General features: G+C 37.0%; 2 protein-coding genes across 4 annotated transcripts in view; one reads left to right on the forward strand and one right to left on the reverse strand.

Moving 5' to 3' along the window:
* Positions 1 to 6,633, reverse strand: part of LOC121419081 — a 58,025-nt gene extending 51,392 nt beyond the window's left edge. The window contains exon 1 of one of the 2 annotated variants that reach the window (XM_041613378.1): positions 6,503 to 6,633. The gene's annotated coding sequence lies outside the window, so the exon portion shown is untranslated. Of the gene's footprint in view, positions 1 to 6,447 lie in introns of both variants that reach the window. The other variant, XM_041613377.1, reaches the window with a different exon arrangement.
* An 8,548-nt stretch (positions 6,634 to 15,181) lies between these two features.
* LOC121419082 (sodium/calcium exchanger 3-like) lies at positions 15,182 to 24,436 on the forward strand. 2 transcript variants are annotated; one of them, XM_041613380.1, is made up of 2 exons: positions 15,182 to 15,464; positions 18,247 to 24,436. In XM_041613380.1, the coding sequence occupies exon 2, from the start codon at positions 18,518 to 18,520 to the stop codon at positions 20,294 to 20,296; it is 1,779 nt and encodes a 592-aa protein (XP_041469314.1). In that variant the 5' UTR covers positions 15,182 to 15,464; positions 18,247 to 18,517; the 3' UTR covers positions 20,297 to 24,436. The 2 variants fall into 2 exon arrangements, with proteins under 2 accessions (XP_041469314.1, XP_041469315.1); XM_041613381.1 differs by lacking the exon at positions 15,182 to 15,464 and adding an exon at positions 15,639 to 15,881.
* Positions 24,437 to 24,887: the final 451 nt, after the last annotated feature.

Raw genomic sequence — 24,887 nt, forward strand, 5'->3', positions numbered from 1 at the left:
TACTCTAATGTCCAAGTTTAATGAACTAGACCAATAAACTTTCAAAGTTATGATGGTAATTCAACAGATAACCCCGATTCGGCCAAAGTTCATTGACCCTAAATGACCTTTGACCTTAATCATGAGACCTGAAACTTGCACAAAATGTTCAGTGATGCTTGATTACTATTATGTCCAAGTTTCATGAATCAGATCCATAAACTTTCAAAGTTATGATGGGAATAAACAGATATCCCCAATTCGGCCAAAGTTCATTGACCCTAAATGACCTTTGACCTTGGTCATGTGATGTGAAACTCATGCAGGATGTTCAGTGATACTTGATTAACCTTATGTCCAAGTTTCATGAACTAGGTCCATATATTTTCTAAGTTTTTATGATGACATTTCAAAAACTTAACCTCAGGTTAAGATTTCGATGTTGATTCCTCCAACATGGTCTAAGTTCATTGACCCTAAATGACCTTTGACCTTGGTCATGTGACATGAAACTCTAATAGGATGTTCAGTAATACTTGATTAAGCTTATGGCCAAGTTTTATTAACTAGGTCCATATAATTTCTAAGTTATGACGTCATTTCAAAAACTTAACCTCAGGTTAAGATTTGATGTTGACGCCGCCGCCGCCGCCACCGCCGCCGCCGTCGGAAAAGCGGCGCCTATAGTCTCACTTTGCTTCGCAGGTGAGACAAAAACAAACAGTTTAAAGTTTTAAAAAATTTATATTGGTTTAATAGTTTAAAAAATAGTTGTATATTGACTGGCTTAAACACTGTTTCTTAATATTTAAATAGTTGTTCAAAATATTTTTTTTTACTGTGAATAGTCTGAGTATCTATTCAAATAATGTTTTCTTGATCGAAAGTAATTCATGATTAAAGAAAAAATGAGTTTGTTGTTTTGATGCGAAGTGCCGGCCGCCGGGACTAATCTTGTGTAAATTTCCAAATAAGCTTCTCTGATAAGATAGTATTCACTTTTCTCAGTAGTAGTGATATCATACTGTTCAGAGTTACGAGAGAGGGAGAGAGACAGAGAGTGAAACTGAAAGTTAATCCATATTCCGGGCGCACTGACAAGACATTACGCAATTTGCTTATAACTGTCAACCACGTGCGCACCGACCACAGATCAGTGGCACCGACACGTGTGTTATTGGACTGTCAGATCAGCAGCTGGATCGACTCAAACATAATTCGGGTCATGTCAGTGGTCATCAGTGTTTACAGTTTGCGGTGGTGGCACGCTTTGACTGTCTCATCATTATTTTCCCCATGTTTTGAGTGAATGTTTACAATTTGCGGTGGTGGCATGCACACTTTGACTGTCTGGTGCACCGCCAGTGCGCAGTGTTGTACCGGAAATGAAGGTATACAGTTTTGGATTGCATTTGTGCGTGGAGATATGATTCGGGACGAGCCGGGATCCCGATAAGGAAATTTTGAAGTTGCCGGGACGGTTTCGGACCGGGATTTTTTTTCTAGATAACAACACTACATATTAATAATCTCATTTTGTAGCTTGGTATAAGTGTCTATTATACTCCCAAACTGGCCAACTTGATCTATAAACTTCTCTGAGATAATCAAATTATTCTGAAAGAGAAAAAAATTACTCAGAAGGTCAAAAAACTAAAATTCCTTTCTAACTTCACCAGGCTTGTTGCACATATGTTGTCTGTAATATGGTGGATGGCTGTTGATAATGACAATAAATTGAGGGCAGTATTGCAGAAATTTATTGAAAGACATTAAAGAAAATTACAATATTTCAACTTACCCCGTGTTCCAACTAACCCCGGTCTCCCCTACATATGTTCAATTGTTCATTACTATGTATATTCAGTCCTTCACGTTAATAATTTCGTGGAGCTCAATAAATCGCTCTCCTTATTTTTTTTGAGGAGCTCAATTGAGCTCCTTAGAATCGCTCTCCGTAAGGAGCTCAAATCAATTCATTACAATACATGTATGATAAATTGTAGATTTTTCTTAACATTGTATATATGTAATAGCTGTGTTAGCTATTAATTAATCTGTGGTGAAACTAGGCCTGGGTCACGTCAATACGTTTACAAGATGTCGTACGCGCTCCTGCTAAAAAAAAAAAAGTGGAATGCCTCTGGCCGTCTCACCTGCATCACGCAGTTCAATATAGCAGCAGTGCTGACTTTGAAAACTACTCTAACTCGCACAAGATGTTCAGTGATACATGGTTACTCTTATGTCCACTTTTTATGAACTAGACCAATAAACTTACAGAGATATGATGGTTATTCAACAAAAAAAACCAACATGGCCAAAGTTCATTGACCTTACATGACCTTTGACCTTGATCATGTGACCTGAAACTCGCACAAGATGTTCAGTGATACTTGATTACTCTTATGTCCAAGTTTTATGAATCAGATCCATAAACTTTCAAAGTTATGATGGTAATTCAACAGATACACCCAATTCGGCCAAAGTTCATTGACCTTTGACCTTGGTCATGTGACCTGAAATGTGCACAGGATATTCAGTGATGCTTGATTACTATTATGTCCAAGTTTCATGAATCAGATCCATAAACTTTCAAAGTTATGATGGGAATTCAACAGATACCCCCAATTCGGCCAAAGTTCATTGACCCTAAATGACCTTTGACCTTGGTCATGTGACATAAAACTCATGCAGAATGTTCAGTGATACTTGATTAACCTTATGTCCAAGTTTCATGAACTAGGTCCATATATTTTCTAAGTTATGATGACATTTCAAAAACTTAACCTCAGGTTAAGATTTTGATGTTGATTCCTCCAACATGGTCTAAGTTTATTGACCCTAAATGACCTTTGACCTTGGTCATAGGATATTCAGTAATACTTGATTAACCTTATGGCCAAGTTTCATGAACTTGGTCCATATACTTTCTAAGTTATGATGTCATTTCTAAAACTTAACCTCAGGTTAAGATTTGATGTTGACGCCGCCGCCGCCGTCGGAAAAGCGGCGCCTATAGTCTCACTCTGATATGCAGGTGAGACAAAAAATTGCGAAAATTTCACATCTTTAAATCCATTAAATGGCTTTCTTTTTTCCATACTTCCTTGAAATTACTTTGATTTAGTTGAAAATTATCAGAAAAATGAAGAATATTCACCACTTTCCCGACTCTGATTTGAACTTACCTCGGTATACATGTATATTGTAGTCCCACATGTAGACTTCCATGGTGTTGCCATGAAAATCTACATATGGGACTACATGGGACTGCAATATTTACCGAGATTAAATTAAAATCAGAGTCGGGAAAGAGATGAATATTCTTCATTTTTCTGATAGATTTCAACTAAATCAAAGTAATTTCAAGGAATTATGGAAAAAAGAAGGCCATTTCATGGATTTAAAGATGTAAAATGTGAAATTTTAGCAAATTTTTTTTATTCAATTTTTTTTTTTTTTTTTTGAGGAGCGCGATTTTTTGCTCTCCTTATTTTTTTTAAGAAGCGCAGTAGGAGCGCTGGCGCGATCGCGCTTCTCAAAAATGAAGGTCTGTATATTAGTTTTTCTCTTAATATATTCATATTTTTGTGTTGATTGATTACGTTATTATATTCTTTTATCTCAGTACGTCATCAAAATATGAATTAGGATCTGAGTATATTCACACGAATGGAAAGTTGTCAGGATTTTTGAAACTGAGGAAACCATGGAGAGGAAAGAAAATGGATGAACTCAATGTCGATTTTCTGTATTTCCATTGATAGTGGTGAAGTTGGGAAAAAAGAAAAAATTATTAGCCTTACATAGGCCTAAATGAAGTCAGGAACAATATTTTGACTCCATCATTGAATTTATGTTGTAAAATGTTTTACAAATTATTTGATGTCCTTTTTTATACACAATATGAGACCGTGAGTGACACGAAATTTTGTGAGTGACACGACACAACTTTAACAGTTAATTTTAGCTTTAAAACCGTAACACATTGGACCAAGCTACTATTAGCTCCTATACTGGGATAAATTAATTTTCAGAATACACAGCTCTAGAAAAACTTTTTGTCTTTAAGGGTGAGTGACACGACAACCAGTTTTGTAAACTTTGAAGATCTACTTTTTTCAGAAAAACACTTCAAATAATTTTTTTTTTTTATTTAGGAGTTAGATACAATACAGAGCTAGTTATAGTATCTTGCCAACAAATATGTTTCTAATACAAATTTTATATTGTGATAGGCAATATGTAAATTTTAATGCAAAAATCAACATTTTGTCACATTAAATTTCCCTTGCACTAAATTCACTGTATTTCAAGACACAATAATTTTACGTAACTGAAATGGAAAAATATACTTGGAGATGTCTACTTTCAAAAACCATTAAAGCCTACTGATTTCTGGCAAATTGAGTGGTCCACCAATGATTAGACTCTATGATGCTGGCTGTGTCGGCTAACAAACGCACAGTTGCCCACAAACGCTCAGACCGGACCTGATATCACTACCACGCGTGAACACTAGTTACTCGAGCAACATATGGAATCTATGTCATAGCTGTCAAGCCCAGAAACCATAATATCTTGAGATCATCATTATCTCATATACTTGTTGCCTGAGTAAGTCATCCCTGAAATAGTAAGTACAGTTTAATAAAGATACAGATTCAAATTATGAAAACTTGTTTCAATTATTTCATTTTCAACTAAATATAAATTGAGTTAATACAATAACAAGTCAGTGCCCTAAAGAAAATACCAAGGTCATTTCAATTCAATATAGACATGTTATCAGAAAATTACACACAGAATAATCATGTGTAGAGGATTATAATTTCTAATTTGTGAAAATGGTGAATCCCACTCGAAAACAACTTAAAGATGTTTAGACATGAAAAAAAAATCATCTGTGAAAGTGCCTACTTGACCCGACTCATATTATTCAAGATATGAATAAAAATGTAAATAAAGAACATAAAAGAAAAAATAAGCGTTACAGTACTGCTCTACTATAAAAAAATTTATTAAGATATTTTCACAGCCCCGTATTTTCCTCTATTCCTTTTCATTGGCATGGTTGGCAGGCGTTTTGTCTGATACTATTTCAGCTCATATGATATAGCACTTATGTATTTTAGATTCCAAAACTTCCTCCCATTACCTTTTACTAATCAGATCGAGATGGCAGCTATGTTCTCTGGTTCATCCCAGCTTTTGTTATTCATGGACGTTTGCAAAAATAAAAATAAAAAATCCGGGGGTGGGTGGGGCTGCAAGACCTAAATTTTCGAAAAAACTTAAGAGCGAGGGGGCTTGTGATGGGGGAGCTTTTGCATTTTCTAGAACAAAATTGAAGGATTTCGTGCACACTTTTGGTGAATTTTGCCCTCTCAATTGGAGGCCCCCGGCTGCGTATGGTCATGTTTGTCATCTTAAAGTCTTTAAAAGGCCTAGACTCTAGGCCTATATTAAATTTGTTTGAAATAATTTCGTTTGCAATAAGGCTCGTCATTTGCTGGAACTGCGACCTTGATCATGAAAAAACACCAGTCTGGGTCAGGAGGAAACAGAAATGAGGAGCAAAAAGAACTCCGTCTCCAAGACTGTTTAATTCCCAAGAAATTTATTTTTGAACGCTCTTAGAAACGCAACTTTCATACTCCATTTTTACACAAAGTTCTTCCCACACCCTCTCCCGCTCGATCGCTTCGGTATCTCACGCTGTCAAAAATATTGTGCCCCCTTCGGGACTTTGGCCCCCCCCCAAAAAAAAATGAAAGTGTTCCCGCGCCTGATCTCTATGACTACCGGTACCGGTACTATGAGCCTGCATGAACTTCGCTAGAGGTATAGTGAGTGATTGTATTACCGACCGGCCTTGTATTACCGAACGCGCGCATCATATGCGTCAGAAACTAATCAAATACGCTCAAAGTAAAACCTAAGTTGCAACTTCCTCCCAAAGGATGAAAGGGAACTTAAATAGAAAAATGATGAAAAATTATCAAAAACACAATTTCGAAGTCTTTATATCCTCAAAACAATAAAATATGGTCAAAATAGCTCATCAGTGATTTTGTTGTTTTCACAACTTTTCCCATAGAAAACACACGTTCGGTAATACGATACCTTTTCAAGTGACCAAAATATTTCACTTGCGAAGAGGGGTCCGATTGGAAGCTGATGTCGTAAAAATGAAAAACAATTTCGGCAAAATTTCTGCATGTTTATATTTTGTAGGTATTTGTGTATTTATGGTGAAAGTTTGGTGAATTTTATTGAAATAATGTGTTTGATATGATCAAATTCAAGAAAAGTGTTCGGTAATACGATCCACTACCATAGGACTAGGCTTGGCCTGCCCGTGGCCTTGCTGTGGCTGGGCCGGGCCTGGGCAGCGACGGCTCGTCGAGTCTAATCATCCTCCTGTTCAACTTTTGAAGTTTTTCTTTATGGTTAGCGACCTACCTCATTTCCATCTCATAATCCAATCCAACAATTATTTTTCAGCACTGACAATTACCTGCTTGGTCTGATTGTAAGAGTACAAAAGTGAGAATACAGCCGGGAGTGCAGCTGGATCTGCGCCGAAGACAATTTCCCCAAATGTTTTACATATAGCATATCGTACTTCAGTCATGTCGTCAGCTGTGCGCATATATATGCAGCTAGCTGTGTCAAGGGGAAAGGGCAAAATCAAACTTACCCTGCGAAACATTTCTCATACATTTCCCTTGCACTTTAAGTCAATTGAAATAAAACGGACACATTCAAGCATTTTGTAACAATTTTGCCACCCAAATTGAAATATCAACATAGTAAGCACAACCTTTACCCTCTTTGTGCCAGCTGGATCTGAGGACATAACTGAATCTGAAAAAAAAGTTTATATCAGACATCTCCAGCATTTTTTTTTTCAATTTTTTTAATAATTTGAAGTGGGTTTACATTCTATTTTTCATCTAATACTTGTTTCTCCACACTCTCCCCAAGCTTGACAATGATTAACAAAATTAAAATCAAGCCTAAGCCATTTCATGTAAATCACATCTCAGTGTAAAGCAAATAACGTCTCGATAGCCTCGGTGTGTGGGGGAGTGGGATGGGGCGCAATGTACTCTTCGAAGTGTTTTGGGCAAGGAAACAAGTTTAAAAAGGTAAAGGATATCTTCAAATCAATTTTAATAGCTAAATTCCACGTTTTCTTCATGATTTAGGTCTACTTTTATTTGCATAACTATTTCAAAGTTCTGCGCAAATCATTTTTCACTAAATTTTCAAAAGCAAGTGGTGCTCACTCAAGCGGAAATATTTTTTGACAGTTATATCGTCATTTTCTTTAATGGACATGTACCAATGTAAAAATGTGGAAAAATTTTCAGGAAACTACAAATGTATAATTTTACAGGATTTTTTCAAAGTGTAAACTTTTTATTGATACGCACTGTATATATATCATTGTTTTTAAAAAAAATTGTTAGAAAAAAAATACCAGAAAAAAATTATATATATATATATATAATTTTTTCTGCTACTTTTTTCTAATAATTTATATATATATATATAATTTTTTTCTGCTCCTTTTTTCTTCCAATTTTTTTAAACAATGATAAAGAAATTTATTAGGTATAAATATATTTCAATTAGATTATTAGATTGCATATATGCATATTTTATTATTTATATAATTTGCTTATGATATGCTAAGAAAAAAATGATTACACTTATGTGCTTTTGTTATTGGAATGTGGAAATAAATAAATCAAATCAATCAATCTCACTGCTCAACTAATGTGAGCGCAAAGCGCGAGCCGAAAGTTTTTGATATTCGGACCTAAAATGGACATATTTATACTGAGCCAATTTTATTATCATGATACGTACCTGTCTCGCTAATCAAACAATACGAGCGCAAAGCCGCGAGCTGATTTGACCCCAAACAGGGACATTTTAAGGACTATATTTTATGACTCAATATAATATACATAATCACCAAAGTCATCTAAAGCGAGTGCCAAGCGCTTGCAGATTTTGAATACATCTAAATACAGGAAGCACTTGTAGTCATTAACTGTACGTAATCACATTAATACGCATCCGATTGCGTGCGCGAAGTGCAAGCTGAAAATTTAGGAAATTCAGACATGAAGAGGGGCATTTTAAGGCTTGTTTGTAGGAATTCACAGAGATCAAAAGTATTTCACTTATCAGTGATGCGAGCGCGAAGCGCGAGCAGAAATTTGTGAATATATTGACTCCAAACAAGGACGAAATAAGAGCACTTCCATAAACTCTTTCAAGTCAAATTTAGAGAAATCTTGGGAGCTCAAAAAGACAAGTTTAACCCTGACCAATCATTTACATGCCCATGTTTTCATTAATACCTTTACCTCGGCTGAAACTACACATCGCCATAGTCTATCTTCCACTTTACTGACTTCAAGAAATTGGAAGAAGGGTGAGGGGCAAACACTGTTTTATACGTAAATCTTTAAGCCCACAACAAGGTATGTTAACAAGGTATGTATGTGAAATCCATTAAGAGCATTATCTCATCACCGCAGTCATCTAATGCGAGTGCCAAGTGCTTGCTGATTTTGTTAGAATATACATCCAAACATAATCCATGAAGCACTCTTTGTATTCATTATAATTCTGATTATCATCAGGGGCGTAACAGGGGGGGGGGGGGGGGGGCAAGAGCCAACAATTTCCTGGTCATGGACAAGATATTTTATGATTGTGTCCCGAGCATTAGGGCGAAGATCAATGCGTGATAATTACCCCCCCCAAAAAAAAAAAAAAAAAAGAGGGGGCACAGCATGGCGCGCGCAGCAACAAGTTGCTTTTAATGTGACATTAGGAATGTATAGTGCAATGCAAGGCAAAACAACTTTTTACCAAAACATACAAATCTCTATTTTCCACCCCGCTATATCAATATTACAAAGAGTAGTAAAGTTTAAGCACTATAGTTAATTCCCATACATTCCTTTTTCCCTGTTCTCTAAATTTGTCCTTTGTATTTCATAAGCTCTTAATTACAGCGCAGAATATACGCACATAATCTACGCTATACAAATCAGTATAATATTGATAATCATTCCAGCTCTATAACCAAGCAGCTGGAGACATTTTGCCCTCATTTGATTTACGTGTTGGAATCCAGTTTGTATTTACCTTGGAATTTACCTTGGAAGTAGGCATGAAGTTATACACAACTTATTTGCCCCTCTGTATCCAAACGTTGGTACCTAAAACTTATTTGTATGGATGTAGTGTTGCTATGGCAGATAAAACTCTAAGAATTTTATGTCATTAGGTTTCATATTTCAGTACAAATCTATATATCTATACATCTTCACATGCTCAGATCTACAATCTTATGACGCAGACCAAACCTCCCTGATATTGTTTTAGTCCGTGCCTTGATAATTCTTCTTGAGACAATAATAAGAAAACGTTTTTTTTTCTTCAATCCAATCTTATATTTATGATATTCATTTATAATTATTGGACCAGACATGCTGAAAGAGCGCCCCTTACTAAGTCATATCACAGACTTTACTATAGCGCTCAGCGTTAAGATTTGAGAAGGGTAGTGATAATTATATCGTGAGATGCAGGGCCCACATGTAGAGCAGTTTCATAAGTTGGTTCCCTGAGTAAAATAAATTATTGTTATTAATTTATAAATATATTTTACGTTTACTTCACTTCCTTTAATGTGCGGTCATTGTTGGCGGAAGCCAAACAATTTAGGGGGGTTCCACCTGAAATTTTGGGATGGACAAGGTTATCAACCAAAATTTTAGGGGGATCTATACTTGAATTTAGGGAGACGCAGGAAACAAAATTGACATGCGAAAAAAGGGTTATTTAGGGGACAGGACCCCCGTCCCCCTTGCTTCCGCCGCCTGTGCGGTGCATCCATGAAGCACAATGAACAGTTTCTTCTTATTTTGATAGCGCCATCATGCATCATCTTACAACCACCTCAGGACGATTGTTTCCGTGGGTGGGATCAATCTGCAAATTTTTTCAAAAACAATTTTATTAGGGAAAGCGTTCAGGAAAAAAAGACGAATTTGGGTAGGACAAGATGATTATGATATTCAATGCAGACCAACTTTTTCTATGTCGGTGGTGGCGAACCGAAATGTATTATTGGTTCCTCTTTATTGCTCATATCGTTCAATAGCAATTGGGGATTTTTCGCACTATGTGCTTGCCTTTGATTTGTATAGTGAGATATGTATGAAGTTCGCGCGAATTTCTACATTTTTTGGGGGGAAATCTCCCTTGTCAGGTTGTTCTGTGATGTATCTGTACGCTTCGTGTTCACCATTACAAAATGGGATTAACTGAATGTCCCATTTTGGGGTCAATATTATAAAAGCCACCTCGCGCTCTGCTACACTCACATTTTGGTCTCACTTGCATTATCAGAGCGAGACTATTATAATAGGCGCCGCTTTCCGACGGCGGTGGCGTCGTCAAAATTGAAATCTTAACCAAGGTACGGTTTTTGAAATGTCATCATAAAGTTAGAAAGTGTATGGACCTAGTTCATGAAACTTGGACATAAGGGTAATCAAGTATTACTGAACATCCTGCTCGAGTTTTAGGTCACATGACCAATAAGGTCAAAGGTCATTTAGGGTCAATGAACTAGACCATGTCGGGGGAATCAATATGGAATCTTAACCAAGGTTAAGTTTTTGAAATGTCGTAAAAACTTAGAAACTATCGGTATAAGAGTAATAGTGAAGATCCTGCCTGAGTTTCAGGTCACATGACCATGATCAAAGGTCACTTTGGGTCAACGAGCTTTGACCACGTTGGGTTATATTTGTGAATTGTCGATCATCATAATTTTTTATTGATCTATAGTTCACAAAACTTGAACATATGAAGAGTGACCATGTATCCCTGCCATATTCTGTGCGTGTTTAAGTCATGACCAATATTAAAGGCATTTTAAGGTCAATGAACTTTGGCCGTGTTGGAGCTAGGTATTTGTTGAATTGGCATCATAATTTAGAAAGTTTGGCTCTACACATGTAGTTCATGAAACATAGACAAAAGGGTAATAAAGTATGTTTTGTACACGTCGTAGGTAGGTCACTTTCATGATCATGGCCAAAGGTCATGTTGGGTCAATAGAGACAGTGTTTTATCATCGTATGAGTGTTTTCTTTTGTGAATAATTATTCAATAGCTGTTTTCAATATAGCGTAATGAAGGCGAGACTGTTAGTGGCGTTCCACTCGTTATCTTTGATGAAAGTATATAGTATCTTACTTCCGTCCCTTCCGAATAGGTGAGTATATAAAAAAGCTCGAGCTCGAGATTTGCACTCGCATTAATGAGATGCACGACGCCAGATACGGATATATGATATATACGGATATATCATATCTATTCTTGCAACAACACTTTTTTGGATCAGTATATCATTATTACTTTGATGAAATTTGACGTTTTTATTTTGTTCACGATTATAATACAAAATGTGCTTAAAATGTCCCTTTTCATGCGTATTCCGCACGTTTCGTGCTCACATCTTTTTAGACTGTATGAAATATGATGTTAATCTGATATTTAAATTAAAGTTAAAAATATTGCTTTATTTTCGTTATTAAAACAAACTCTACTGTTAGCTATTCGAGCAGCTGATCCGCCCCTGTATATAATATTCATCTTTTTAGGAGTCATTGCCGGTACACATTGGCGGCGGAAGCCCCAAATTTTAGGGGGGACCACCACAAATTTTTTTGACAAGCCCCCCCCCCCCACAAAAAAGTAACCAACAAAAAAATTAGGGGGGATCGTCCCCCCAACCTAAAATTTAGGAGGGACACGTTCCCCCCGCTTCCGCCGCCTTTGCCGCCACATGTGGTGGCTCAGAAGTTTAACGCCCGACTCTGAGCAGGTCGTGGGTTCGATCCCCAGTCAAAAATGAAACTGTGTTTTACATATAAGGACCCACTGGTAAAGGTACCCAGTCTGCCAATATTATAGGCCTACGACTCTCACAAAGATATGCATGTATATTTTTGTGTTTCTTTTAGTTATTTTTTCAAAACTTTCAAAATAATTTTCGAAACTCACTCAGTTTTCCATTCCCCTTTTCATGTGTTCTTTTTTTGTGTGTTTTAAACAAGAACCCTAGAGGTCGGCGCCTTGATGGATCAACCGCCCCGGTCATTTGTTTTTCAAGAGAATGAAAAAAAAAGATGGAAAGGATGAGAGAAAGAAGGAAGAAAGAGAAGTGGAAAGAGAGCTTAAAAATAAAAGATTAGGCTGTGATTGAGAAGTAGAGTGAGAGAAAAAAGAGATTGTCTTGCCCACACTATGCCCTTGCGCCGCCCCTTATTATAACCCCAAGTTTTGCTGTTTACTCGTATAAACGAACTCAAATTATTGATAGATCAGCAGCCAGCTGGGTGCAAATAATATGTAGTCAAATTTTGGACGTATAGGGCCTATTCTAGTCAGAAATAAATCTTGTTCTCGTAAAATATGACTAAAAATAGTAATTGTTACTAAAATAACAGTTACACCCAGCTATAGCTGACCTGATTCATTTTGACTGATTTGTTTTGAGAGTCTGTGCTAAAAAGACCGTAAGAATCCATGTTTAAAGTGGCAAAGAAATTAAAGGAAATTGTTTCTTTATACACCCAGGCATCTGATAACGCCATTCGGCTAAGAACCCCAGTGAGAACCTCAATAGGCGCCTTTGTTTGAGCTCTTTAAATGTGGCGGATCCAGTCTTTTCAAATCGAGAGGGCGAAGATGACAATTTCCTTAGATTAAGGAGGGTTTGTGTGTGTGTGTGTGTTCTTGGGGTGTATGTTGGGTGTGTTTTTGGGGTGGAAGACTTTTTGATTGGGAGGAGTGGTGTTTCAAACATTTTTATAACTGATTTCATTGTTTCTCCTTTAAGTTATATATGATTTATGCTGGTATTAAGTTAGTGAAAAATGTCCAAATATGAAATGTAAAATATTATGTGTTTTGAAATGTTAATTTGAAATGTTATATATTTTTGTTCATGGAATCAGAATAAAACAATATGAAAAAAAAAAAAAAAAAAATGATCGTGTGGTAGGGAATGTGGGGTGAGTGAAAGATTATATATATGTAATCTTCCTCTTAAAGGCTTGTAGAGTTTCATGAAAAAAAGTAGTTTTATTTGATTTGACATAATTTTGATATTAACATGATATAAATAATGAGGTGATTTTTTTTCACAAAAAAAATGTTTCACATTGTTATAGAAGAGAAATTTGGCAGTTTAAATTTAATTTGTAATCATTTAAAAAATATTTGTAATTTCATTGATATTGATATATTTGTTTGATTGTTTATTGATTGTATACATGCAAGGAATCTTTATTTATATGAATTGTGATTGTCAACTTATTGTTTTGAAAGAGGAAGAAAATAAAATATTATTCAAAACAAAAAAAAGCTACGTGATTCATGAAGGTTCAATTATATCAATTCTCAAAATAATAATAGAGGGAGCATCAGACATGTGTCTTTGCGCCCCGCCGCTTTCGCCAAACACTATGATCGCGGGTGGATCCAGGATTTTCGAAAGGGGGGGGGGACATTTTCCCTAGGAACATTTGACAAGCAAAAATGATAATAAATAGAAATACAATATAAAGGTTTCAACCCAAAATGAAGGTAATTTTGTCCGACGTAATGATTTAAACAGAGATCAAGCTGTGTATCTGAATAAACATGCACGCGCGGGTTTCAGATTTAGACCTAGAATTCGGGTATTCTAAATACATTTTTTATCATGAAAATCAATAAAGCGAGCGCGAAGCGCGAGCTTAAAATATTTGATATTCCGATCTGGATGTGGGTTAATTCAAGCTCTATATTTCAAGGACTTTGTAGGAACTTTGTGAAGTGGATATGGATCGAACGCACTTAATATGAAGAGCCGATATTTTTCATCAATTCCTATAGTGTTGACATACAGGACCGGGACCTTCTAAGGACATTTTGTCATCATATGAAAATTATGACTGTCTTAATATTCCTCTTCCTAATCGCGAGATAAAATTTTTCGATATTCTATTTTGAAAAAGGGACAATTTAATTATTAGATAAACTTTAGCCTAAAGAGAGCGAGAAATTTGTTAATAATATGGCATGAAAACTGGATTTTTCAAGCTCTATTGTAATTATGATTATAGGATGCATGAGATACTCTTTTTTTAACAACTTATGTGAACGCAAATCGCGACAAGCGGCTGAATTTTTTTGTAAACTGTCATGAAATGGGGATTTTAAGTAATTTGTTACAGACTTAATATTTAGATACTCATCAATCAGAATGTAAGCGTCCAGCGCGAACTGATACTTCCTGACAATCACCTGAATTTGGATATTTTGAGAACTTTATGGAAAACACGAAAATGATCTGTAGGCCAACCTACCGCCGCCTATGCCGCCACATGTGGTGGCTCATTTTTTCACAAATCAAATTGTCCGCGAGCGCGTAGCGTGAGCAGAAAATGTTATTATTTAGACCATAAAACTGACGTTTTTATATAGAGCACTTTAAAAATATCAATTTGTAAATCAAACAAAATAATGAAAGTTCGATTTTCGAGCACAAATATGTTTTGTATATTAAACTCCATTGAGCAAGATATGTAAACCACCTAACAGGCAATGCGAGCGCGAAGCGCGAGGGACATTTATTTCAAAGTATTCCCCCTTTTTCTCTCGTCTTCCTCCTCTTATTTTTCCTTTTACTTTTCTCCAATTTTCCCCCTTTTATTTTATTTTTTTGTCTGCCAAAGGGGGGGGGGGGACGGACCCCTCGCCCCCATGGATCCGCCTGTGATTTACATAGGGCCTAAGAAAGACTAGTGACTGCTATGACTACCCCTTCAAAGAAACAAACAAAAATAAATTTTGAGCTGCTGATCGCCCCCCCCCCCTTATTGGCGAATGCTGGACCCGTCCCTGCTTCCCCGTCAATATTTTATTCTTTATCCGTAATAAGCTTATTCCTGACGTGTTTGCTCAATTTGATTAAAATCCGTAATCTTTTGCGATGTGTTTGATGTTGGCACGATTTTTGTTTTCATTTGAATCAGTATTTTTTTTTACTTTTTTGTATTATTGCGCCTTATTCCCCCGATATCATATGCTTTTGAGAGGAGGTAATACCATGCACGCACAGTACGTTTATCATTTTCTCTGCCGCTATTTCATGACGTCAATGAATAATGAGATGATTCGAAAATGTGATGGGTCGGGTTTTGAGTTGATTTCGGCACCATACCGCTCCTCTCACACACAGACACACACGGCTGATACATGGAGCTTTACCAGTATCCGAGAGGCCTTTCGTACGTACCGTAGCAGCCGACAAATTTTGACGAGATATACGGTATACGTTGTTTGTTGCTGCTGCTGTTTCCCGAGATCGTCTGCAACGAAAACCGGTAAGACAAGGTTGCGACATATTTGATATTTTTCATGTTTTATCTGGAATTTAATGGATTAAACGATATTATTAGGTCCTCTTCTGTGAAATAGGTGAGGTGAATGGTGAATTCATTTTGAAAGATATGAGCAGAGCCCGAAATTGGAAGTTAAACGGTGATCGTGGACGTGGTCTTGGACGTGGTCGTGGACGATAAGGAGCTGAGTGAAACTGCAGTGTAGTCACAGGCGCCAGGCCAGGCCCAGTCCAGATCCAGTGCAGTGCTTGCAATTCCAAGCCGCGCTCTGCCTCTGGCCCTGCCCTGCGCTGTGTTTGTGGGTCTGCAGCTGCAGTAGTTTACTGTCTGAGTCTGAGCTGTGGCTGTGTAACAAGTGCTATACTAAGTCTATAGCATTCGAATGAGAATGAGATGGATGTACGCTTGGAATTTTGGATAGGGACCTGCATGTGCAATAGTGAAATTCATGGTTTTAATTTGTGGACAAAGAGAGCTATCTAGTACTGTACCGTACTAGTATTTTAAATATTGGATCTAGGAATGTTGGGATGTGTTACTACTATACTAGATCTATACTAGTTAGTTCTACTTAGATTTAAAGTTGTGTGAGGGGGGGGGGGGCAACTGCCCCTCCCTACCATCATTTTCAGCACCACAGCACCAACCTCGCTGCACACAGCAATAATTTACTTTGTTTGGTTTAAGAAAACTTGACCAATCTGCTCCCCAAAACGTATCTTTTGCCCTCCATTATTTTGTCCCTCATTTGATAATTAAAAAAAAAGGAACCCAGATGTCACAACAGAGGGAAGGGGGTGGATATAAGTCTGAAGTAAGTTAGCTGTCCCCAGAGTGCATTATTTTAAGCATAAACTGTCCAACTCAGGTCTGTCCAATTCTAAGTTAGATACAATGGTGCATAGTGAGGTTCCCAGGACCTAAACCAAAGAACATTAAAAGTTATTTTACTTTTTGCATGTCTATAGTAGATCTACATGTTTATCTTATTTATGTGACAATTTTTTGATAGATCTAAATGCACCCAGTGAGTAGTGATTATTGTCATTTTTCCACCAAACCCCCCCCCCCCCAGCTTGTAAATGTATCACTATTAGCCACTGAAATAACACCATGGATGTGAGACATGTAGTATCACTCAGTCTTTTTTTTTAATATAGGGTTTTGTCTTTTAATAGCTAAAGAGTTTTATAGTTGACCAGATAATTGTATAATCTGAGAAGCTCCCGTACAAACTGGTAGTCTCTTGGGTGTATTAATGTCTCGCACAGACTGATTAAGATTTCTTGTCTTCAGCCAGGCCTATATTTGGAGCAGGACCAATTCTTTTTTAGTGTCAACATTCATTTAGGGTAATGTAAATTATCATTGTTCTTTGCTTGGTTCTTTGGAAACATAAGACCGTAGTTATGTGTTTATGGGGGGGGGGGGTGGCGGGGGTAATTGCTCAAGCAAAAATTGCTCCTATGGGAAAACTAGTTATTAAGCCTAACACCCTACCACATACATACACACACACCCACCCTATCACACACATAAGTCTAATCATTTATTATAAATTGTCCATAAAGGCATGGACTCCATTAATATCCTGAGCCTCACCTTATGTCTTTATAGTGAAATTGCATAAGTTACTAAATTGCAAGATGAAATAGGGGTCATCGTTTGCCATATAAATGTATTAAAAGCATCTTACTCTGTACATGTAGACCTTGATCAATTGTTACTGCCAAGAGAGTGAAAAGAATATGGGGGGGGGGGTACCATAGATTGATTTGGGCTGAAATCCACACAATTGAGAATTGATTCTTTTTTCAGGAAGTTGATCGGTTGAGTGACATAACAACCCCTGTTTATTGATTGATTATAGTGTGAGAAAGAGTGAGCTTGTTTCGTTCTTGTTCTATAAATGAATGTGTAGCATCGTAATGGGTGTATTAAAGGGCAAAAACCCCAGTTGATTGATTTAGTTGTTAATCACAGTAGACTAAATATATAGGACAAGGACGGTGACAGAATATATTCAGTATATGTTGTACTTGTTGTATATCATCTCTGCCTAATTGTTTACATAATTTTCATGTAGGTTTTCTGTTTTTAGTGATTAGGACCCCCCATAATTCTCATTGATGTCTATGTAAAATATGATGGACATTGCATTTTCTCAAAAGATGGGTAAAGAAACTTTTTGAAAAAGAGTCCTGAAGACTCATCATATATATTTAAAGATATGACTAGCCTGTTCCCAATTTGTGTGTGAATATGAACATGGTCATGGAACATTGTCACGGTCATAATCATATGCGTGATAGATATTGGCGACCTTCAGTATGATAGGTATAACTTATGATGTGCAGTATAAATCTTTCATTTCCTGCATTAGTTCAAGATATCTAAGCTTTCATGACAAATTATAAAAAAAAAGAGATTACCATTTGGCATTGGAATTATACACATGTGACTTAGGAATATGTGGACCGTCGGACATAATCCATAATGCTAATCATGTGGAAAGGGAAGGAAAATTGATAATACTGTAAAACATGTTTAGTCACAATCCAAATATGTTACTGTTTTGTAAGAAGTCTGGATGGATGAGTGATAACAGTTTTCTAGCTGTCACAATGTGATTTTATGTAGAATTGGCAGTACATGTTTACTGCATCACAAAACACGAGAGAATTGGTGTTGTAGTAGTAGTAATGTTACACCACAATAATAAGAAAATAACCACTTTTTTTTCTTTTTATCTGTATTTACCCAGGTACTGTTTGAGGTTCATGGTATTTCTACACGGACTTCCACTATGTGAGAACTGAACAGCCTTGTGTAATAGAGACCAACCTTTGAACTGTACCCAGTTCCACATCAGCATTTACTGGACATTCTCTAAAACTCTAGAAAGTGAGACATGTCACAATGAGTACCTACATGTATGAGTTAGAGAGATAGCCTGAAGTTACATCAGTGTACACTTTGCTAATTTGAACAATTCTGCTGCTGGAGACAGGTGAGCACAGAGCTTGGCAGACAACATGGCCCAGACAAGGAGGTTTGTTGTATGGCAGCTGCCTACACGTCTTAGCTTGAGGATACTCCTGTGCTTTCTGCTTCTTCAAGTTTTTACAGTCTCTGGAACAGAAGCAGCAAAAGATGTCAATAATAAGACAGTTTGTAAACCAGGATTAATCTTGCCTATCTGGGAACCGCAAGAGGACATAACTCTTGGAGATAAGATCGCCAGAGCTATCGTGTACTTCACTGCACTTGCGTTCATATTCCTTGGAGTGTCCATCATTGCTGACCGCTTCATGTCGGCCATTGAAGTCATCACTTCAAAGGAGAAAGAAGTCACTATCAAGAAGCCCAATGGAGAGATTGTAACTGTGAATGTAAGAATCTGGAATGAGACTGTGTCTAATTTAACTCTTATGGCTCTTGGGTCTTCAGCTCCTGAGATCCTGCTCTCCATTATTGAAATTTGTGGGCGAAATTTTGAGGCAGGAGATCTTGGCCCAGGAACAATTGTTGGCAGTGCAGCATTTAACCTGTTTGTTATCATTGCAATATGTATATACTGTATACCCAATGGGGAGCTTCGGCGCTTGAAGCATTTAAGAGTGTTTTTTGTTACCGCTACATTCAGTATATTGGCTTATGTGTGGTTACTTGCCATTTTGAAGCTCTTCTCTCCTGGTGTCATTCAATTGTGGGAAGCAATAGTAACACTGATGCTGTTTCCTGTGACTGTTATTTGGGCATACATTGCCGATAAGCGCATCTTTTTTTACAGATTTCTCAGGAAAAAGTACACTGCTGAAAGGGTTGTTAGGAGAGGGTCCAACTTGCAAAATGCAATGGAGATGGGCGAGAATGAGATGCATGAAAATCATCTCAATCATGGAATGGATGGCGTTGAGTTCAAGGGCAAAAGATATAAGGATCTGGATGGAGATGTGAGTGACATCAAGGATTTGGAGGATTCTAGGAAGGAAACCATTCGCCTTCTTAGGGAACTGAGACAGAAACACCCAGATGCTGATCTTGCTACCCTTGAGCAGATGGCCAACTATGAAGCCCTTAACAACCAGCAAAAGAGCAGGGCCTTCTACCGTATTCAGGCTACTAGGAAGATGTGCGGCGCTGGTAATATCCTCAAGAAGACATTGGAGAAAAAGCGAGCAAGTGTGGCAGAAGTGAAGATAGAAGTACCGCAGGATGACTCCATCACCCGCGTATGCTTTGACCCATCCAACTACACTGTCATGGAGAATGTGGGAAATTTCACCATCACTGTTGCGCGACTCGGCGGGGACATGAACAGCACCGTGTATGTTGACTATAAGTCAGAAGACGGTACGGCCAATGCTGGTTCGGACTACCACTATGCTGAGGGAACTCTAATCTTCAAGCCAGGGGAAACCCACAAGGAGATTCCCCTCAGCATCATCGATGACGATATCTTTGAGGAGGATGAGCACTTTTATGTGCGTCTGAATAACATCCGTGTTGGTGGCCCTGACGGGATGTTTCAGAGCAACTGCAACGATCAGCAAGCACAAATTGTGGAGCCACTCCTTGCCACCATCACCATCCTGGACGATGATCATGCTGGCATATTCCACTTTGAAGACAAAGTTGCCAAGATTCCAGAATCCTCTGGAGAGGCACAGTTCAAGGTTGTTCGATCTGCTGGAGCAAGAGGCATGGTGCGCGTTCCCTACAAGACGATCGAGGGAACCGCCAAAGGAAATGGAATCGACTTTGTGGATGTGGAAGGCGAGCTGGAATTTGAGAATGACGAAACTTGGTAAGTACTTTTTCCCTTCCTGCTAACAATAGATTTGCTACTCATAATTAGCATTTACTCACTTACAGTGTTTGACTATAGATCAAAACAGAAAGTGACTGAAATTATACAAAATAATAATAATTATGGGGTAAGAAGACAGTAAAAAGTAAAACAATACTCTTTATGTACCTGGTATGATACTACACTGCACTTGCTTTAAAAGGTAAACATTGCAGTTCTTATAGCAATTATATATTCTGTACACCGTATATCACAAAAAAAAACCCAATGCAGATGGTCACCTAACCTTCAGATATTTGTCAAGCATAATGTAGATGGAGTCCATCTTTCCCTGTTTGAAGTTATTGCTATCCCTTGTGTGTGTTAATCACATTCTGCTTTAATTACCATATCATGAGGAAAAAGTGCTGTAACCAGTATAGTAGTTCAGGCGAATCTACTATCCTGCTATAGCTAGCAGATGTCTTCATAATCACTAAAGATTATTAGGGGGAGGGGAATGTAAGCATGCAATATGATTTTCATTCAAAGATGAGATCATAAAACAGCACATAGATAAAATTTACACTGGTCACTTATGTCTTTTACAGAAATTGATTAAATACCAATGCCATGTCTTAAGAGATATTCCTCAAAGTGAATTATGTGGGCAATATCACAAAATTTCTTAAATTTGTATTGCTTACAAATTATTAAGTTTATTATGAGGTACATATTTTTCTGTTATGTAACACTTAAATTCATCATCCAGTCTTCACATTATTTGCTACATGTAGTTTTTAAGAAATATACAAAAGTATTTTTCAAAAGGAAATTATTGATTTTAGTTTAGGGTGAAATTCAGGTGAAGGCTGTCATTCTTCCATTTAATAAATGGCACCATTTGCAATTGATTGATAGATCTGTGTTCAACTGAATTTTGCTTGATATATTTCATCTATCAGTTATTGCTCTAATCCAGAACTTCCAATCTAATTAGGGTATCAATCACTTTGTGCCGCTTCAACACCTTGCCACCAGGTACCTCTTACCCCCCTGACTGCCCTCCACCTGAGGCTCATTAAGGGTATACACTGCTCATCATATTACCATTACAGTGTCGGTCTGTCTTCATCGGCCCAAGCTATTCATCAAACTGTCATATCCAAGTTAATTTCCCCGATTTTTGTCTTGTATGCAAACGCTATTATTAGGCTATTTCTTGTGTTGTATAGCAACATTACAATCCTGATTCAACTTTGCGTAAAATAATGATCTTCATGTATTTGGTCTGTTGATTAATTATCCAACAAATTTACAAGGAGAAATGCATTCAAGTTTTGGTTCTGGATTAATTACAATGTAGGCCTATGAATGGTACCATAACGTGATGGGGGCCCATAGTGCACATACTATTTAGCCCAAATTCCCACTTGGGCTGATGGACAGGGAGTCTCTAGAATCTCAGGTTTAATATATTGATGGCTAATTAGAGCTCGAATTGTGTAATTTAGTAAACCAGGGCTAATGGAGATTGACCCTTAAATGACAAGGTGTGAGATCTCTAAGCTTGGGATTTACGTAGAAAGACAGATTGCGTAGTTTTGCTGAGTCCTTGACCTTCATTTTTGTGAATCATAGTTGTAATATATGTTGTGATAAGTGGATGATTATATAGATTGGAATGATCTTGTTAATGTCATTAATTTAATAAGGGCTGAAATAAATATAGAGTATGGGACTATTCAATTTAAAAAGGAATTGCCTGGAACCCTAGTCAATTAAAACTGTTCTTTAATAAAGTTCATAGCACCTGGTCTAAAAGGGTCTTGGACTTGGTCTCACCATGGATCCTACTATCCATGTCTAGAGTAAACTGAAGCAGTGGTTTAGTCAACTTGTCTGAAAGGGCTTAATCCCATCTTTGTTGTGTCCACTTGACACAGATGACGCATACCACTTTCAGCCAAATCCCTGTGGCTGTGAAGTGATTTTGAAGAAAACCGGTTTGACGTCATGGGGGAAAATTTGCTGGGCGTTTTTCGAAATTATTTTCATAGGGTTTCTGACCATGTCTCATAGAGAGAATGATTTTATATTGACAGAAGTAATTATCATACACATGTAGGTGTTCAAGAAAATTAGACAGAAAGTCTTATGAAGTTTGCTCTCAATGATACAATTTGAGATGTCTTTCTTCGGCTTCTTCTTTCAGCTACTGATCCAGAGTGATACCTTTAATGAACTTTTTTTGCCAAGTTTTTTTTTAATCAATATCCATTGAGAACTTTATCATTTTCTAATGTATGTTTGTAGTTCTGGGAATGAAACCACTGGTATCAACCCAGTATTGCTCACCTTTAAAAGTGGAAGCCATTCCTGATTATGATTTGGTTAAAATTTGAGTCGCTGCATTATGTACATGTACCAGTAGGCTCTTTTTAAATCTACATTTTTTGTAAAGTTATCAATTTTGCTGTTGACCTTGGTGATTTTTTGTGTCATATCAGTTTTACCTCTTCTTTATCAGCATGCTTTAAAATAGCAATTTCCTTCTAGATAGAATAGCCTTCTGTAACCTGTTTAGTGTTCGAATAATTTGCTTTAAAGTCTTTGTTATACATGTAAATGTTTGAATTTCAGAATTGTATTTTTTTTAATATGCACCCAGTACGGTGTATACCTTAATTGAATCCTACATGTATTTCTCATCTAGTGCTAATCCCTGCTCTTGTTTTCTTCCTCGCCATTACTTTCTTTAATGTGGCTTGGTTGTGCCCCTGGATGGGGGAGTTAGCATCAGCTAACAATAAATGACGGGGTTGACATTTAAGTAATTGAGGTGGTGAAAGCCTGGGAGGACCTCGGCACTGGAAGTCAGAGGCGAGTGGGAGGTGATAGATATTAGTTGGTGTCTAACTATAGGTCTTTGCCGGCCTTTTTGTGAAATGCAATCTATTTCCAATCTCAGGAAATATGACAAGGAGGATGCTTATTGATGACAAGTGCTTTTTATTCCTCCTTTCATCACATTAATCATTTCATTTTAAAAAGAAATTGTTCTTCTATTTTTGATGTGTGTATTACAAATTTTGCTGCATGTAAATGTGCCCCATAAAGCCATAATCATATACTGTATAATCCTGAAAATAGACAGTGTACAGTAAATCATCAAATACTCAAACATGCTGAAACCTGTTTCATTAATTAAAACTTTTCATATTAAAGTTATCTACGAGCAACTGGAATACTAAGGTGCTAAACCACCTATTGTACCAAAATTCACACAAGTTTTTAAAAAGATATAATTTGTATCAAGACTAGCCTAGTGTTCCTTTCATGTATGAATCTCTCAAGTGCATAGACTTCCTTCAAATTTCAATATTTAAAGGGGCTGCACTCATCTATAGCCTACAACAGATTCCAATATTAAAGAACAGTTTGGGAAAAATTGAAAGGGCATTTATAAAAATGTTTTAAAGGCAGATGAGAATATTAAGAATATCAGCTACCAACCACACAAGAAATAATGGATGCCGACTGATACTGTTGATTTGATTGCCATTTCTATTTTTTTTTTAGACAAATAAAAAAGAAAAAACCTTGACTGCATCATTTCCTGTGCGCGTATTGTATAAAAATGCATCAGCAGTGCTGATACGATGCAGTACACGGCCTGTATTGGCTGCATTTCAGCAGGGTTTATCTCACTGGGGCTTTTCCCCATTGATATTCTAAAAAGACAGTTGATTTGGAATGTGCACTTTTCAAGTTGGATTTTTTTTAGGAATAGGGTGAATTATCTGCACAAATACCTATTCAAGAAGGGTGAAAATAAGTGTGAATTCTCTTACTTTTGCTATGAAAATATCATTTTGTGAAAGCTTTATCAGGAAATAGGCTTATTAATAATTTGTGATGAATGCCGGGTAGTCTTTCCTGCTCGCAGAATATAGGGTTGTGCATATTACACTAATTGGTGAATAATAGAATACTGTGTCCTCGGGTGTTAGAATTACAGGTTCAAATTTGAATTTTCATGTGTATTAGTCTCGTGATATCACTTGTGTTGAGCTAACAGTCTGACACCTGGTGGGTGTTTCATGAAAGAGCTATTTTTATTTTAAGATACGAATGACTTTACGCACGACTGGTGATCCTTTCTTGTGCTATCCCTATGTAATTGAGTAATGACCTAAGAACAAGTTCCAGTCGTGCGTAAAGTCGTTTGTAACTTTATGAACAGCTTAATGAATACCCACCAGAAATTTAACATTGCTAAAAATGTCTTGTGTTGTGCTATACACCAGTGGTGTAGTTTATTCAAATAAATTCATTGAGTATATGAACATGTTGTAAAAGGAATGCACACAAAGTAAACTGTGAGATAACTGCGACAGTCCTTAAAGTACATTGTATGCAGAGGAATAGCTGGAATATTCTAAATAACTTTGATGGATTTACATATTAGTAGGATGATGCATGCTCATTTAGTATACAGTGTAGTGTGAACAATACTCTGTGCTGTTCATGTACATACATGTAGCTAGTACTGATTACTGAGCAATGTTTTATTTTATTGTACACTACCAATAGCTGTTAAAATTCAAATG

This window comes from Lytechinus variegatus, chromosome 7 (assembly GCF_018143015.1).
Source record: "Lytechinus variegatus isolate NC3 chromosome 7, Lvar_3.0, whole genome shotgun sequence".
NCBI lineage: Eukaryota > Metazoa > Echinodermata > Echinoidea > Temnopleuroida > Toxopneustidae > Lytechinus > Lytechinus variegatus.